General features: G+C 52.5%; 1 protein-coding gene across 6 annotated transcripts in view; it reads right to left on the reverse strand.

Annotated features, from left to right (window-relative positions):
- Positions 1-1101: 1101 nt before the first annotated feature.
- Positions 1102-18628, reverse strand: part of TCF20 (transcription factor 20) — a 111284-nt gene continuing 93757 nt past the window's right edge. For 3 of the 6 annotated variants that reach the window (XM_045465248.1, XM_045465250.1, XM_045465251.1), the window contains exons 3-5: positions 16717-16810; positions 8889-8938; positions 8243-8557 (exon numbers count right to left, since the gene is read on the reverse strand). In XM_045465248.1, coding sequence (XP_045321204.1) covers positions 8471-8557; positions 8889-8938; positions 16717-16810 — 231 coding nt within the window. In that variant the 3' untranslated portion in view covers positions 8243-8470. Of the gene's footprint in view, positions 2376-7583; positions 7712-8242; positions 8558-8888; positions 8939-15410; positions 15451-16716; positions 16811-18628 lie in introns of those variants that run through there. The other 3 variants (XR_006709193.1, XM_045465249.1, XM_045465253.1) reach the window with 3 other exon arrangements.

An 18628-nucleotide genomic window follows, 5' to 3' on the forward strand; every position in this document is an offset into this window, starting at 1 on the left:
CGTGTCATTACACCTCTAGTCCAAACCCACGGAGTGTGCAACACCAAGAATGCACCCAAATGTCAACTACGGGCTCCGGGTGACAATGATGGGTCTATGTAGTAGGATCACCGGTTGTAACAAATGCACCGCTTGGCTGGGGTAGGCTGTGTGTGGGGGGACCGGGAACACACGGGCACGTTCTGTAACTTCTGCTCAATACTGCTATGAACTTAAAATGCAGGAGGCGAGGCTTCCTGCAGAAGCTGGGAAGCCGGAGCCAGGAGCGGAGTGTGGAACGCAGCCACGCCCCGGGGAAACGGTCATTTCAGAAGCCAGTTTGAGGAAAGTCCTAGAATCATCATCCCATGTGCCTCGCTCAAGTATCATCAGCAAGTCAAAAGGGGACAGAAGAATAAAAGCAAAATGACAAAGAATCATTTGCCATTGGGAAAATATGTTCCTCAAGACACATATTTTTCAAGGTTTGTGGTTTAGCCCCTGACACCTGAAATCTATCAATTTCATTTGAACTGTGTTAACGCCAAGTCAAGACCAGACGGAAAGCCGCGCGGCTCAAAAAGCCGTCATTTCCATGCAGGTCCCACAGCCCGCCCAGCACACCCACCCACGCCTCCGTCCTGGTGAGCGAAATGAGAAATGGGCCGCACGGCTTGATGGAGCCATTAAAACAGAATTAATCTGCCATTTCTGCAGTCCCAAATTGATGAGCACACAAGAACTCATTTATAATTGCTTATTTCTACTTCACAACATTCCTTCCAGTATTTCTGTTCTCTAAAAAAGTCCATTAACATTGCATTATTTTTTTATAACCTTTAAAATTAATGTTGATTGGAAATCTGTCCTCATACCAACTTAAGTAAATCTGCCCGTCCCCGCACACTGGCTGAGTTCCACCCGCCCAGGCGGGGCCGCAGAGGAGCTTGGGTTTTGTGTCCTTCCAGGCCCCGCTGCGAGGGCCGCGGGGGGCGCGGGAGGCTGGGGCTCAGCTGGACAGTCAGATGGCGGCCTTCTCTGCAGTGGAGCAAAGCCACCTTTGGGGGCTGGAATGGGAGGAGGAAGAGACGCGTTTGCTTTACATTAAACAAAAAAAGGAAACAAGGTTAAAATGAAGTTTATTATTTTTTGATTTTTTTTTTGTTTTTTAAATAAAACTGTTTGTGAAACAGCCATTTTATCCCCACGGCAGAGTGACCCCTGAAAGATGCACTAACCCCTTCTTAAGGCCTTAACAAGATTTTTTTTGTACTTTTTTCTTCTTTTTTTAAAACTCAGATATTTAAAAATTATACAATTTACAAAACAAAACAATACAACATAAAGAATCATGTAGCGTGGAGCTGCTCACCTGACAGGCCCCCTTTTCCTTTATAAAAATGAAAGCAAAAGAAAAAAGGGCTAACTGGGTGTTCCTGGTCAGCCTAACCACACTGATGGCACTCAACAGCCCCTCCCCCGTGTGCCGAGTCCTACAACTTAGATTTCCTGTCCCGTCCTTCGGCCTGGGGAGCGGGGGGGGGGGGGGGGGACAGGGTACAGCTGCCAGGAATGCGTCCAGAGGCAGGCCACCCCCTGACCCTGCCTGCCGGGCGCACTTCGTGGGGCGCTCATGGTTCTCACTGGCCACAGTGACCCAGGACATAGCTGTGACCTTGGGACATCTGCCAATCTCACCCCCCAAAAAGATAAAAATTTTAAAAATAATAAATAAATAGTGTTTCTGGAAATGAAAAAATTTATTTGTGTTTAAACATCATTCCCCCACTCTTGAAAACACGGACCGTCCCCACATCCCCCACCCCCCCACCCCCCAAACCTTCCCACTTTGAGACAAATTAACGACAAAGGATGGTTCCGGTGTGGTCTGTCTGCTCTTTCAACCCTGGGTCTGCAGCTCTCTGAACCGGCGTGAGGCAGGCTAAAGATCAAAGCCACACCCCGTCCTTTATGAGACCAGCTTGTTCAATTTCACACTTAAATTTCACTGTTATTGGAACAAATTTGGAGTTCTTTAACTAGAGAATTTTAAAATAGAATCAAAAGGGATAGCGCACCTTTCATTTAAACAAAGTCTTTCCAGACTAAAAATAGATTTATATATATATATTTTTATCCCACCCTTTTAACCCCCCCTTTCCCATCATCCCACCCCACCCCCCTCCCCCCACATTGTCACTATGGAGATCGTGTCCATGGAAACAGCCATTCCAACTTCTTGGGTCTTTCTTTCCTGTGGTGTCACGGTTTGGGTGTGATGTAAGGACTTAGGGAGGAGGTGCTGGCGGGGCAGGGCGGGCGGGGCGGGGCCGCACAGCAGGACGGTTCTGGTTCCATCGCGAGTGTCCACCACCTTCTCATCTCCACAGTCTCACCTGGAAGACAGAACCGACACTGGGTGCCGGGAACCTCCGTGCGGCCCTGCGGCCGACAGCCCCCACTCCGTGGGTCCAGTGGCTGCAGACCCCCCCACAACAGTGCCATCGAGGCAGGAGACCCCCCAAGACCGGTGGTGGTCAGGAACACGGTTAAAGACGGCAGTGACCCCACCGGCTGCTCTGTGACTAGACTCTGTGCCCCGAGGTGCGGCTGCCTCCCCAGCGAATGGAAGGAACTGAGGCCAGGAAAGGGCTCCCCAACTGTCCTGGTGGGGGCCGCCCCGGAGTCGGGCAGCTCTTGGGGTGACCCCTGCTCAGGATGCCACCACCAGGGGCCCGGAGTGGGGCTCGGCACTGTGGCGGCCCAGAGCGGTCCTCACAGAGGTGGCTGGGCACCCAGGCGATCTGTGGAAGAACCGCTCACAGCCACAGCTGCTCGCGGTTGACAAGAGTGATACTTCACATGACAAAAGAACACTCTCCGGCCGGTGGCTCTGACAGGGAGGGCAGAGCCAGCTCTGAGGCTCCCCAGGCGCCCCCTGCCACGGTTCCTCTTCCAGCCCAGGCTCCAGGCTCAGAAAGATGATCCAGACAACACCCGGGGGCCAGTGGGGCAGTGCCGGGGGCCTCCTCAGACTACCTCACGGGTCACTGTGCGGGCAGAGGTCTGAGAGAGATACGCAGCTTCCGAGGATCAGTGCCGAACAATCAGCGGAAGCCGAGAGTGGCGGAGGCCTCCCCCCGACCTGCTCCCTGCTACTCAGAGTGCCCCCCTCTCCCTCCGACCCCCTCTGGTGCCCCCCTCCAACAAATAACCCCCAGGAAAACCCAGGTGGTGCTGTCCCTTTTCTGTCCTCATACAACTAAGAGGCAGGACAGTTAAAAAGGCTATCTGTGTGCAGGAGCTAAGAACCTTCTATTTAGAAGCACCCGAACGTATACCTGCCCTTGCTGAAAAGAGATGCCTAACTGCTTGGCGTAAAACATGGTTACACGGGAAGCCCTTCTGCAGAGACAGTAGGACAACGTCATCCCACTCAGGTGAGGCAAACTCCAGGGCTCCAGCAGCCACTCAGGACGTCCACGGCGACAGCGTGGCTTCCCTAGTTCTGAAGGTGGCCCTGGGCCCCAGAGGTCGCCCCGGCCCTTCCGGCCCATGCTCTGATTGGCCCCCAGCACGGGGAGACTCTGCACTCCGCCCTCTGGTTTTCCTGAGGTGAAGGCCGCCCCAGGAGGGGAGAGAACCAAAGGTCCCATGTAAAGGTGATGACAAGGGTGGAGCTAATGGGATGACTCAAGCGACAGCCAGAGTGGGGAATCTTGCTGGGGACGCAGGACACCCGTCCAGGCACACCGCGTAAGGCCCTGCGTGTGGAGGGAGGGACAGGGTGGGGTCCCTTGGCACAGCGCTGGGCCTGCAGCCCCAGCCTGTTGGCTGCTCAGAAGAGCAGGCCCCACCCCGGCCCCCAACCTCAGAATGAAGCAGGCCCAGCACCTGGGGTCAGCCTGGCCGGGGTGGGGGGACTCGGCAGGGTGCTGACCTCGGGCTCTGGAGCGCCTGGTAGTCTAGGCAGCCGTGGCCTTTACAGCACCTCCTGCCTGGCTCTGTCTGCCAGCCTTGCTAACAGGGACCTTTCCTCAGGGTCTGATGTCAGACTGCCCTGAATACGTGACACCTTGAATGTCAGGGGACCCCAACTTCTCAGAGCTATTTCTAAAAAGCTGTTCCTTCGACAGGGAGCATAGGAAGAAAACTCGTGTGCCAGGTACTACGCCAGCACTTTTACCGGGGTCCTCATGAGGACACCAAGGCCTGACCCCCGTCTCACAGGGACCCAAAGCCACAGGGGCTGCTGAGAGGGGCTGCTGGGACTGGGGCTCCCACCCAGCAAAGCCCTTCTGTCTGGGCCCCCGGGACCCTGCCTCCGAGCCTCAGTCACCGCGTGGTCTTGTCCAACCACATGGGACGTGGCTGAGACAGCATGGTCCCGGGCGGGGAGCCAGGGGCAAACGCCGTGCCAGCTGCAGCCACTCGGTGGCGCGGGTTTTCAATACTCTCTGTAAAAGGCACCTTGGTGTCCGGCTGCCAGTGAACAGGATCTCACCCTAGGCTACAGCCTTCCAGGACTCCCGCTCTCCTGCGCTCCCACCTTCCTTCCCCTTCAGCGTCACCTCTGTGGCCTGGACAGGCCTCTGGCCGCACAGGCACAGCCTGCCTTCCCCAACCTTCTCTAACCGCAGCAAGAATCCATCACCCCAGCCCACCCTACCTGGCCAGTTTCCACCTGTCGGGGTGGGATTGTGTGCCGCTTTCTTCTCTGGGGTGCGTGCCCCCCTCTAACTGACTGCCTGCATTGCCCTGTGCGCGCGCTGGGCTAGGGCACAAGTGGGCAGATCCAAACACGGTTCCTGTCCTCAGTGGGAACACAGTTTACTGGAGAGGCACATAAGCAAGCAAACAAATGATTCCAAATTGGCCTAAGAAGGCTGCAGCCGGGGAAGGAGGTGGTTAGACAGGGGCTCAGGAGGGAAGCCCTCGTGAGCAAGTGACACGGAAGCAGAGACCCGAGATGAGAGGGAGCCTCTCACTGAAGATGGGGGTGGGGGGGGAGAGTACCCAGGCCCAGGGGGATGGCAAGTGCCAAGGCCCCTAGGGAGGAAGTCTGGCCTCTGAGGAGCTCACTGGACACTCCTATAGGCCTTTGGAGGCACGGTTAGGAGTTAGTACAGGGAGAGGGCGGGCACCCACCGGCCTGTCGCCCTGCCTCCTGACACTCACAAGTGGGGAAGAGGCGGCCCACTGGGTGACTGTCTGCCCAAGGAGCTTTCCTCCCCGGCCATGCTGGCCTGCTGAGGCACAAGTGCAGGTACCTTGTCCCGGAAGGACTAGAACTCCCACCTCCCAGCCCCCGGGCTTGGTGTTAGACAGGGAGGCACAGGGTCCCACCCAGCCGGGCACGGCAGGCCAGCACCCCACGCTACACTGCACAGACACGTTAAAGACATTTCTTGACCGAATCCTCACAAGGTGGGCCATCGTCATTCCTCTCTTTACAGAAGAAACAGAAGCAGAGGCATTTAGCGGCCTGCCCCTGGATACATAGCACTTTCTGTGTGAGAAAGAGGGGCACCAAGAAGCAAGACTCATGTACTCCTGTCCCTTCCCTGCCTTGTCAGGGTCACCCATTGATTGTGGCTCTCTGTCCCTAGAAAGGGCCCCAAGATGAAATGTTCTCTGTCTCCGATTACTGGGGTTCCCATACAATCTGTGGAGGGCCACTGCTCTCAACGAGATGGCTGAACTGAGAAAGCGGGACAAGGGTCCCGCCTTGTGGGGACAGCGTATGAAGAAAATCATTTCAGATGGACAAAGCTGGACCCCACACCGATGGGCCAGGCGGTCACCACTCAGAGCTGCAGTGTCTTTTGTGCACGTGGGAAGCATACACTGACACTGAGGTCTGAATGCTGAAGCTTCCTGCTCCACGCGGGGGCCGAGGGCTACTGGCTGGCAGGGCCCAAGGCTGGCTGGAGAGGAAGCAGTTGATGAACGAAATTAAAATTCCCAACTGGAGTTCTGCCCACCGGGCCCAGGGCTCAGACTTCCTTTTTTTGTTTTTATCCCTCTCCAAACATGAGCTGGGATTCTGGGACAAAAACAAAAGGCACTCAACACCAACTGGTTCTTTCCCTAACCTGGTCATCCAAGGGCACTTCCAGAATGTTCCTCGTGGCCCCTGTAGCACGTGGCTCTGCCCGGCAGCCAGGCAGTGGAGTTGACAGGAAGAAGGCAGAGCCCAGGCACAGGACAAAGGCCAACAGAAACAAGCTGGAAAAGCAACCAGCCTGCTGTCTTGCCCCAGGGGCTGCTCGGTGGGGAAGGAGGACAGGAACAGTGGCCTCGCTGCATTCCAGAAACCCGGGGCTGCTGCCAGCAGCAGTGTGCTCATTTGGTTCCTGAGACCAACCACCTGTTCTGCTCTGTCCCTTCCATTCCTCAGCCTCCTCCCTGGGAGAGGAAGACAGGCCTAACTGCAAAGGCCTCACTCGACAGCCCCCTCGAGAAAGCACCACAGGCCTCCACAGCCCTGCAGCCTCCACGGCGGAGCAGAGGGGGCTTCTCTGGAATTCTGCACCAGGACCCACCTGAAGAACGAGGACTTCTCAAAGGACAAAAACCGCCACTGTCTGAGACAAATTCTATTTTTCCCTCAAATTACTGTTGGGTATTCCAGAGAAAGGTGGAATCTGCCGGTTGTAACAGGGGGAGGAAACGTGCCACAGACTAAGCGCACCTGTGTGTGGGTCTCAGACGCCGGGAGTAAACACAGAAGCCCTTCATTTGAAAAGAAATAATCCCTTAATGAACGTTTCTGAGACAACTGGCTCCCCCCACCCCATCCTATAGGAGCAACCGCCTCAAGTTACATTTTGGCTTTTCTTTTTTTCTCTTTATGGTCTCTTTTCCTCAGTCCTCAGTGACTCCATGTGGGGGGGGGGGGGCAAGGAAGCCAGTTGGGGAGGAGGGGACGCCCGCTGCCTCTGGGGACGCTGGTCCTCTAATCCCGTTTTCACAGACGCACGCCGCCCTGACCACGAGCCCGGACACACTCACAAAAAGCATAACTCAATCTCTTGAGGTTTTTAGGAGTAAAATTAAATCGGATGCTAAAGTCTCCTAAATCTTTGAGGGGATATTCCTTCCCTTTGTACTTTTGCGCAAAGGAGTCCTTCACAGTACTTGGGGAAAGAGATTTCAAAGAACAAAACTGGGAATTTTTTTGTTTTTCAAAGGAAAAGCCACCATAAGCTTTACAGAGAGGGAATAAATAAAAAAGGACAGCCCCCTGGCTAGAAGCATTTCTGAGTCGGACACAGGGGGTGGGCTGCTGGCAGGGTCTGTCCCAGAAGCCTCCAGGAGCACCACACATGCACGCGCACGCGCGCGCACACACAGACACACGCACACGCGCACGGCCTGACTTCAGCTCGGTCACTGTGAGCTCCGACGGGCAATGGGACAGCCTCAGTCACCCCTCCTCGGGCTCCAGGGAAGCTAAGCGACGGACGGGGAGACGTTCTATCCAGCTGGTGTCGGCCGTCCACGTGATTAAAGACCTGGGTGCAGCCGGGCCTGGGGCGAGCAGGAGGGCAGAGGCCATGACACCCGCCGGGACGCTGGCAGGGGTGCCGGCCCCGACTCACCTGTGCTTGCTGTACTTTCCATTCCCACGAGCACTCTGCCCCCCTCACCCCCGCTCCGACTGCTCTGTGCTGAGGCTGCCTTTCGCTGTCTTGTTCTGCAAGGGGGGGAGGGGGAATGGGAGGGGAGGCTGACGCCGGCAAAGCCAAGGACACGAGACAGGAGGGACAGAAGAACAGTGTGGGGGTCAGGGAGGGCAGAGGCGAGGAGAGGAATGGCACATGGAAAAGGAAAGAAAAAGCAAAGAGTCAGTATTGAATGACAAACAGGAGATATTCAGACAGGGTTTTCTAAGACAAAATGTGACCATTAGAGAAGTTTAAAAAATAAAAAAAAATGCAAATTAACTCGAAGAGAATACTATAAGATCCTAGGATCCATCTCTGGAAGTAAACTTTTAAAGAAAAGCCGGAGTAAGCATCTTTCAGAAGTGTTTTGAAGGCAGACTGTCAGGATGGCTTCTTCGTTCGCTCTGGCCCCAGTCGGAGACTGAAGCCTGTGAGCGTCCAGTGACCACCAGGTGTCAGTGTGACCTCAGCCAGAGGACAGCACGGCAGCTGCAGGAGCTCCAGGAGGCGACAGACCTTGGCAGACAGACCTTGGCCGCAGCCCCCATCCTCTCCAGGGCTTCCCCGCACCCCCCTCTGCACCCTCCCTCCCTCCCTCCCTCCTCCCCCACACGTGCTGGCTCAGCAATGGCCCAGTCACCCCAGATCTTCCATCATTTCCTAAAGGGGCCACCAAGAGAGGAGAGACGCCTCTTGAATGATGTGGGAAATCAGGTGGCGGCGGCCCACCCACCACACCACAGGTCGCTTCCGCTGAGTGAGGTAAGATCTAGAAGAGACTGAGTTTCCCAGCAAAGCCCTGGAGTCAAGTCTTATTTCTTTCAGTCTGGGAAAATGCCTCTGATTATGCACCAAGGCCTACAACCAATCTTACCTCGTGCCAACCTGTGAACTGGGGTTCCATTAAACTAAAATGGAAGTCAGTGGTTTTATTGAGTTTCATCTTCGCATTTCTCTTAACAATCAGATACACACCTTCTGCTTCCACACATCTCTCCCAGCCTCCCACACCACATGGCGGGGGGGGGGGGGGGGGGGGCGCGTTGCCCCAGGGCACAGGTCTCCCTCCTGCAGGGAGAGACCTCCCCCAGAGAGCACAGGGCCTCTCTGCCCTCCCAGGGCCAGGAGCGGACCAGAGCCCGATCACAAGGGTTCTCCAAATTCTGGTCTGTAGCTCGTGCAGAACTCGCCCCCCGCCCCCCCCACCGCAGCCTGCCGGGGGCACTAGCTCTGACTCACCTTGTGCTTGGGGCACCTCACCGAGAAGTTCTCCTCATGTAGCAAACAATCTGCAAGACAGAAAGGGGCAGTCAGACAGCTGGCAGACAGCACAGCCCAAGGGGAGTGGGGCCACGCTAGCCAGGACTGACAGGGTCAGACATGGAGATAGGAGGCCCCCACACTGGCGTTTCTAAAACATCAGAAACACCCCCAAATAAACTACGGGACTGCAACGTGATGGAACATCAGTCACTTAAAGCATTAGTGTTTCAAAACAGCCAGTGGTACAGGGAAACACTCATGACACAAAATGGCTTGAAATGCCAGGATACATAAATATAGAAGTACAATCCTAATTTTAACAAAGTGTGTTATATATGCATTTTACAAAAGAAAGGAAATTTAGCAAAATCTAACAGTGCTTCTCTCTGGGCAGCAAGACTACATAGGTGATTTTATTTTATTTTTTTTTTACGTGTTTCCACGATTACACCATATTATTTTAATAATGAGAAACAACCTCCAATAAATCTTATTTTTAAGATCCCTGATTCTAGGCTAAGCCCCTCCCACAGGCCCAAGCTGAAGCTTCCCTGTGAAAACGCCCCAAATCCGGAGGCACCTTTCTCCTCTGTTGCAAGCCCTGCCATCTATCACCTTTGCTGTACAACCCACGGAGACACAGGAGAAGTTCCCGACACGAACCACATAATCCACACTAAATGCTTCAGGGGAAAACGAAATCCCACGAGGGGGTTACTAATCCTTGGAGGAAAATGATTCATTCCAACTTTTAACGTGGTGACAGCATCCTCGCTGACAGCAAGGACACGCATCCGCCTCCAGGTGAGTCGAGCTCCGTGGCACAGGGGTAGCGTGTGGAGCGGGGCGAAGAGATCTAATTAATGAATTCGCTCTGCACAGCACAGCTCCCGGAGACCGACAGCCAGGTCACCGGTGCAAGATGTGATGGCAGAATGTTAATAAATATTGATCGCACATTCTCAGAGAGCTCCCGGGCACCGTGGCGGGAGGCAGCCACGGTACTTAGCCTTGTTAAATGTATGATTTAACTCAGGTTTAAACTGAGGTCCAAATTCGCAGCCTGTGTACCCACAGATTTCAGACGAAATAGCAATGAGCAAGGGAACACACAAATGAAAACTTCTGAGGTCCTTTGTATCTTAAACAAACAGAAAAAGACCCTTTCATAATTGGGCCGGGCCTGTCCCATCACTGCCTCCCCCTGGAGCCTCTGAACACCCAGGGGTGGGCAGGCAGCCTCCCTGCTCCCGGGGCAAGCCTCAGGGCACAGGAGCTCCGCAAGTCCGCTAACCTCCTAGCCCTCCCCCTGCAAGCAAATAGCATGGCAGTAAATGAAATGTGTTAATTTAAAACCCACAAGTACATGGCGTGACCAAGGCTCCCGCTGCTCCAATCTGCCAGAGAGCTTATGAACAGCAGGACACAGACAACTGGAGCTCAAGGGAAGCACTTGCTCCTTACCTGGGCTTTAGCAGCGCCGCGTGCTGGCGGTCTCTAGGTTGGGCCACAGAGAAACAAACGGCAGAGCCCACGTGGGGCTCGGCCACCTTGACGCCATAGGGGTTTAGAGAAACGAGGAGGGGGACCACGCTGGCTGGAAACGGTGCCACCCGAGAGGCAGAGGCGGCTCCGTCCGCCTCCCAGCCACGAGGAGTCACCAGCTGTGAGAGACCATTAGTAAAATATGTCTGAAGCTAGGAAACACGTTCCCTCTAAGTTAAAAAGCAGAAAAGAAATAAAGTAACCTAAGTACACACTACAAGCAACTAGAGTTAATGTCAGGTACTTCTGCAAATGCAAGGCTCCTAACAAAATCTGCCAGAGACCACGTCCACCTGTGGCAACATCTCCCGCGCAGACAGACTGCAGACAAACGCTCTCATCTGTGCTTGGAATACCCACAGGCCACCAGGAACCGCCATCACGCTCCTGGCAGGCACAAGAACCAGGGCCAGAGAGCTTAGACACCCGCAAGGGTACGGGGAGCCTCTTCTTGGCTGCCCCGAACCAGCCCTTGCTGGGGGGAAGGGGCGCGGTGAGGCCTTTCCTGAGGTCTCTCAGCAGGCGCCCGCCCTACACAGCCAGCCAGCCTCTCGATTTGTTTTCCTTAAGCCCCTGGTGATATCCCGCACTGGCCTGAGGGCCTGGTCAGCACTTCCACACACTGAAGTCAAAGTAAATGGCTTGCCGGATCATCACACACGCTGGAAAAGACTCACAAGGTTGTCTCGTCAACAAGACGGCTTCCAGACACAAACACCGATGCCCCAGAAGAGGATTCCGCTTTCGTTTCTCTCTACGCTCGTCTTCACGGAGATCCTCATGACAAGCTCCTTGGAGCTTCGGATACTCACATGCAGCCATAGCCACCCTGGGTGTGGATGGTAAACTCGAGGAGGGAGGAAAGGAGAGGGGAGGGCTCATGTCCTTCACACGTGCCAGGCTCCGGAAGCTGTCACCAGCTCACCTGCAACCCACCTCAGAGCTAGTTAGTACTTAGATTGGCAAAATCCAGGCCGGGACACGGGGACCTGCCAGTCTCACCCGCCTTGCTGGGCCCAAGGAGGGGACTATCAGGGCAGGGCAAGCAAGGCCTTGGCACTGCTTCTAGGGTGCAGAGCGTGGCCCCTCCAGGGAAGGGCCAGACACCAGTCCGCTCATAATCGCCAAGGGCCCTGAACCCACTCTGCGGCAAGATCAAGATCAAAGTGCAGTGGAAGAGCGGCTTCTAAACGCTGCTGCAAGGGTGGCTGCAGAAAGCAAGTTTCCAGCTGGGCCTCCTCCTGAGGGGAAGAGGAAAATCCCCTCCAGGCTGGATTCTTTATGCACAGTAGTTATTAATGTGCTACCGCAGTCCTTTTTTTCTTTTGGTCTTAATTGCTGTGGCTCATTGCATTAATATGTCATTTCTCTTGAAACTAGTGCTCATGTTCTCCTCACCGCATCTCCCCGGAGCCCCAGGCTGCGCCTGTGACGGAACAAGTAGCACAGGACAGCCAACCATGATGTCACTAACGCAGGACCAACAACAGGTGGAGGGAAGCTGTGGCAGCTACAGACCCTCAGGAGAACAAGATTCTGTTTCCATGGAGATGTCCCCAGCAATAAAAGTTCTCTCCTAGACACGAACAGCTCTGTAAAGGTCTGGGTGGTTCACAGCCAGGCAAAGATGAAAGTGTTCAACTGTTCCTTACAACAAGTAGCAATGAGCGACTCTCCAACCCAGGGACGTATAACTAGGAAGGAAGTCAATCAATGAACGCCTTTCCTGGACACACAGATCCATCACATATGGAACAGAATTCCTCAGGAGACCCTGTGGGATAAACACAAGCATCTATCCCCACAGAGCAGTGTGGCCTTCTGGGCCACTGTGACTCAGGTCATCAAAAAAGACTGATAAATCCCAAGACACGGTCATCCTGTGATGCTGCTTCCTTGGTCCCAGATCTTCACGTGGAGCAGCGGTAAAGCCAGCAGCAGCTGGGGCAACAGCGTCAGGGCCTTGGCCCCACCTGGGCGCCCCCCTGACCCAGGCAGCCCCTCTCTCACCGGATACTCGGCCACCAATTTCTGCCAAATAGTCATGTTCTCAACTCACCTGGGAAGGCCACACAAGACAGGCTCAAACAGAGAGTGACAAATACCATTTTCTTACTAATCTTCAGCTGGTGAAGCAGCCCCTGCTTCCCTGCAGAGTGGCGGATTGAGCAAGCCTCCTTTGCAGAGGAAGAGGAGCCCAGCGCCACTTCCCAGACAACCCCAGTCCCGCCGCCGGAGCTTGGAGGAGGCAGTGAACTAAGCCCAGGCTTTCCAGCCGCTAGCCACACGGGGACATGCAAAGTTTAAGTTTAAATACAATGAAGTAAAATAAAAATTCAGTCCCTCGTTCCCAACTAGCCACATGTTAAGCACTTAGTAGTAACACAAGGCTTGTGGCTACTATGCTGGAGGGTGCAGATCTAGAACATTCCCATTATGGCAGAGTCCTACCGAGCACCCTGCTTAATCCCTAGAGAAACTGCCAGGAGGCAGGCTGTGAGCCTGGTCCCTAACCTGGCTGGCGCCCCAGGGTGCACACAGGGAGCGCACTCATGCGGGGGTGGGGGTTGTGTACGATGTTATCTGCCTGTGGCTCACTGGATGTTTCTGGGCAAAGCCTCAGTGCAGGAGATCACCTCTCACCTGGCCACTGACTGGGACAGCCAAATCTTACAGAATTCCCCGCACAAAATTATAAACTGCCACAAACTTAATATGTTTAAACATCTTCATTTAAAAACCACGAAGCTTAAACTAGAAAGAGAATGTAACCAGGGGCAATATCATGACAATGAGAAAAGGCAGTGGCTGGCTCTTGAGGGAGAGGAATGAATGGCTATACTCTGGAATATGCTGGACCACAACCCAGGGTGAATGACAGCTCCGACTCAACAAAGAAACATGGAGGGGAAAGGAAGAAAGAGAATGGAAAGGACGGACTAAAACCCAAGATCCCCGAATTGACATCTTAAGGCTGTCTTCTTACTCGCTCTGGCCAAGCAGCGTCCCAGCCACCAGCTGCCCTTCAACGTGCAAATGCATACTTTCATGAGAACTAACTTTGGCATAATAAGCATTATCTTTCTGGATCTTTCTGGTGTTCAGCTATGCCTCCTATGGAAACTTGGAAGGAAAATCAGAGAGGGAAAGGAGGAATAAGAGAAGGACTTGTGAGGCAGAGGGCCTGCAGCTCCAACAACCACAATGGAAGGAAGCAGCATCCAGATAACACACTTCTCCCCGCGTCTGTCGGATTCCACTCTGTGTGCCTCACGCTGCTGTACCTGTTCCGCCACCTGCTCAGCCATGCCCTCCCCTCTTCCCTGCCAATTCTAAATCAAACCTCACCTTCTGGGGAGAGCGGGGCTGCCTCCGTGGAAGGAGGCACTCCTTCCTCAAGCACTCAGGCATAAGAAGCATCCTGCCACTCGCTGCCCTCTCGTGGACCTTCCCCTTTTTCTCCCCCTCCTTCCTGAATGAAAGTACAGTAAAACCTTGGTTTGCGAGCATAATTCCTTCTGGAAACATGCTTATAATCCAAAGCACTTGTACATCAAAGTGAATTTCAAGAACCATTGGCTCAGTCGTGATGTGACATTCGGCGTCACGTACTACTTGTATTGCAAGACACTGCTCACTTATCAAGTTAAAATTTATTAGAAATGTTTGCACAGAACAAGTTACTCACAATTCATGGTTTTACTATATTATGAGGGCCGCTGAGGTGAAGCCCTTAGTCACATGCTCAACAAGTTACAGGTGAAAACGTCCACTGAAAAGGACAGGAGTCTAAAAGAAGAGGACTTTCCCAGGCTAAAGCTCGGAGTCAAAATTTAAGGCGTCATTGGGGCACTTGGGTGGCTCAGTCGGTTTAAGCATTCGACTCGTGATTTAGGCTCAGGTCATGATCTCACAATTCGTGAGATCACGCTCCGCACTGGGCTCTGTGCTGACAGCGCAGAACCTGCTTGGGATTCTCTCTCCCCCTCCCCTACTTGCACTCTCTTTCTCTCTCTCAAAAGTAAATAAATACACATTAAAAAAAAGTTTAAGGCTTCTGGGGCGCCTGGGTGGCTCAGTCGGTTAAGCGTCCGGCTTCGGCTCAGGTCATGATCTCACGATCCATGAGTTCGAGCCCCGCATCGGGCTCTGTGCTGACAGCTCAGAGCCTGGAGCCTGTTTCAGATTCTGTGTCTCCCTCTCTCTCTGCCCCTCCCCTGTTCATGTTCTGTCTCTCTCTGTCTCAAAAATAAATAAACGTTAAAAAAAAAAAAAAAAAAGTTTAAGGCTTCTGCATCACTCACTGGATGGAACTTTCTGGACGAAAGTTTCCCCTTCTTTCAACAGTTACGACACTGCAAAATACTATACTCTGATCACAGCAACAGACATGGAAAAAGGAAAAACTGCAGTATCCTTTCATGATAAAACCACTAAACAAACTAAGAATAGAAGGTAACTTCCTCAGCTGCATCAAGAACATCTATGAAAACCCCATAGCTATCATCACATTTAATGGGTCAGAAACAAGGCACGGATGTCAGCTCTTGCCATTGCTACCCAACATTATGCTAGATGTTCTAGCCAGGGCAATTAGGCAAGAAAAAGAAATAAAAGGCATCTGATTGGAAAGGAAGAAGTAAAACTACCCATTTGCAGATGACATATCTTGTATGTAGAAATCCATTAAAAAACTATTAGAACTAATCAACGAGCTGAGCAAAGTTGCAGGATACAAGATCAATAACAAAATCAAGTGTGTTTCTATATGCTCACAATGAACAATGTGAAAATTAAATCAGGGAAACAATTCCACTCACAATCACACCAAAAATAGTAAAATACTTAAGAATAAATTTAACAAGTGTAAAACTTAAACTGTGAAACTATCTCGTCTGGTCATGAGTTGGAAGACATACTACTGGTTAAGATGGGAAAACCCCCCAACTTTACCTGCAGATTCAGTGCAATCCCTAGAGCTCCAATGGCTTCTCTGTACAGAAACAGACCAGTTGATCTTAATTAAAATTCACAGGAAATAGTAAAGGACCCAGAATAGCCAAAACAATCTTGAAAAAAGGAATAAAACTAGAAGACTCCCACTTCCCAATTTCAAAATCTACTACAAAGTTACAGTAATCAAGACTGCGTGGGACTGGAGAAAGTCTAGAAATAAGCCCATCCATCTATGGTCAACTGGTTTTTGACAAAGTTGTGCCAAGATCATTCCACGAGGAAAAGAACAGTCTTTTCTACAAATGGCGCTAAGACAACTGAAATCCACATGGAAAGAATGAAGTGGACTCCTACTTCACACCATGTATAAAAATTAACTCAAAGTGGATCAAAGACCTGTGTAAGAGCTAAATTCTTAGAAGAAAACATAGGCATGAATCTTTGTGATTCTGGATTAGGCAACAGTTTCTTAGATATAAGAAAAGGCAGGGACGCCTGGGTGGCTCAGTTGGTTAAATGTCCGATTTGAGCTCAGGTCATGATCTCACGGTATGGATTCGAGCTCCGCATCAGGCTCTATGCTGACAGCTCGGAGCCTGGAGCCTGCTTCGGATTCTGTGTCTCCCTCTCTGTCCCTCCCCCGCTCACGCTCCGTCTCTTCCTTCCTTAAAAATAAACATTAAAAAAAAAAAAAAAAGTGAACAACCACCTAAACGTGCATCGACTGTTAAATGATAAATAAAATATGGCCTAAAATATGGTGTCCTTAAAATATGGTTTGGCAATAAAAATGAAGTAGTGACACACGTCACAACATGGATAAACCTGAAAAACATTATGCTAAGGGACAGAAGCCAGTCATAAAGAGTATGTACGGTATGATTCCACTTCCACAAAATGCCCCAGAACAGGCACATCCATCAAGACAAGAAGTAGATCAGTGGTTGCCAGGGGCTGGAGTGGGTGGAGGGCGAGTGACCGCTAACGGGTAGGAATTTACGAGGTGATGAAAATGTTCGAAAACTGATTGTGGTGATGGCTGCACAATTTTGTGGATCTACTAAAAACCACTGAATTGTACACTTAAATACTGAGTCATGTGAACTATATGAATAAAACTGTTATTATGACCCCATTTCACTCCTTTTTATTATCCTCTCTGCATTCCTTTAGAGTTGACAAACAGAACAGGGTCAGAAGTGACAAAAAGAACTATAAAGAGAGGAAAGAAGGCAGGGAAGGAACCAAAATGTACGTCCCGCCCTTCAGATGCTCTGGATAAGGGTACGTAGTCCCGTCTTACCTGCGTCAATGGCACACGGGTAATGGTATCGGAAGGAGCAGCCTTTGTTGTAGCAGCCCAAGGTGGCACCTGCCTCCTGGCAGTGGGAACATTTCTGGAAGGAAAGAAGTGCACCGCATCAGCATTCCAGAGTCACCCTCTCCTCCAGGCCTTCCCTAAACCCCATCTGTCATACCTCAGTACGTCTCTGTGGTTACAGGTCTGTGGTGGGGGGGGGGGGGGGGTGGGCTGGTCAATTGCTAACCTGCCACCCACTGACCACACGGTGGAAAGGATCCAGCAGGAATGTTTTAGGCCAGGCCTCACAAATGTCCACAAACAGATCAAACAGAACACCGCGGTGGGGAAGGGTCCCCAGACTCGCCTATGGTGCTCCTCCTGCCCACCCACCCACACACATGCTTGCCCATCCTTTCCTCGCTCCTGCCGCATCCTAAAATGCCAGCTCTTGCCTGTTTATTTCTGCTGTGAAAGTCTGGGGTAGGAGGAGAGGGTAAGATAGTAGAGTTATATATAAACCTTTTAGAATTAAAAGTGGAATTTGGTTTCTAGTTCTTGTATTTGTAAGATTTTATTTTTATTCTACTTTATCCCAAATGCCCAATACAAGTATATTTCCCTTTTCAAAAAAGATGGGCTCCTGTGTGCAAATGGTATTTTTATACACAAATCCTATTTTAAATGCACTAGGAAACCTGCCACAAATTTCTGGCTAAGTGAGACACTATTCTGTAATTGAGATGCTCCCCCTTACATGGGCAGGTTTCCTTAAAGCGGGGCACATCTCTATCATCCTGTGATGCGGCGGCTGTGAGCTCTCAATCCTGTCCGCATAGGAAATGTGACCTATCAAAAGTCATCGTTATTTGTAAAATTCAACCAACTTGGCCCTACCGAGAAGGATGCAGACTCTTCAGGTGGCTGAGGCACACCCCGATAAGGCTACCTGCATGGCCCAGACACTTGTTCCTGATTCTAGGAAAAGTACCATGAAAAAGTTCTCCCTCAGCAGTCATACTCGTGGAGAGGAATGGCTCCCCACACATGCCCTCGTGCTCCCTGAGACAAAGTGCCTCAACGGCACCCTTCTCCCTCTTGTCTCGTGCAAAGGCAGGGCCCAAGTGGCAGCCTCTCAGGGGACAGTGTGGTCCCCAGATCTGCAGCAGTTAGGACCGCCTCGCCAGTGGGAGGAAGCTCGCCTGGATGGGGCCGTGGAATGGGCGGGACGCCCGGGACACCCCAGCACAGAGTAGCAGGCCCAGGACCAGGGAGCCGGATCAAGCTTCCCCGGTGCTGACGCTACAACCACACTAGCGCCAGCGACCGCAGAGCCCGAGTGCCCCCTATGCAACGGGTGTCCCTGCGTGCCACTGACGCACACCCGCTCAGTCAGCCCCGTCACCTCCCCACTCTCCCTCCAGATGAGGTGCCTGAGGCACCAGAGAGAGTGCACTCGCTCCGGCTCAGAGCAGATCCGGGCTGACCACCCCTGGCATCCTCCAAAGACAAACTTGGCTGGAATAGGGTGGTAAGACAGGTCTTTCGGGGGCTCTGCCTTCCTCTCAGAAGACCAACATCTTTCTGAGTGCCGGCGATCAGTAAATGTTCGCCCTGTGCCCTCGCACCTTTGCCAAGGCACAAAAGATTACTCGGCCTGGAATAAACCAAGGGCAGCTGGCAGCATTGTGAGTGGCCCGGGACCGTACCCACCTTTGTCCGTGCCACAGAGCACCTTCAGGACAAAGGGAACACGGCTGATTGGTCAGGGGCCCTGCCCGCAGCAATTCCTGCTGCCTCACCTCAGACTCCAGGAGCCCCCAACAGTCAGGTACCCAGAGTGCTTGTGCTCCAGGCCCTCCCTACCCTGGAGAGTGAATCTCAATCAGTGGCGGTCAGTTACAGGTGGGTGCAG

The sequence above is a fragment of the Leopardus geoffroyi genome, chromosome B4 (assembly GCF_018350155.1).
Source record: "Leopardus geoffroyi isolate Oge1 chromosome B4, O.geoffroyi_Oge1_pat1.0, whole genome shotgun sequence".
NCBI lineage: Eukaryota > Metazoa > Chordata > Mammalia > Carnivora > Felidae > Leopardus > Leopardus geoffroyi.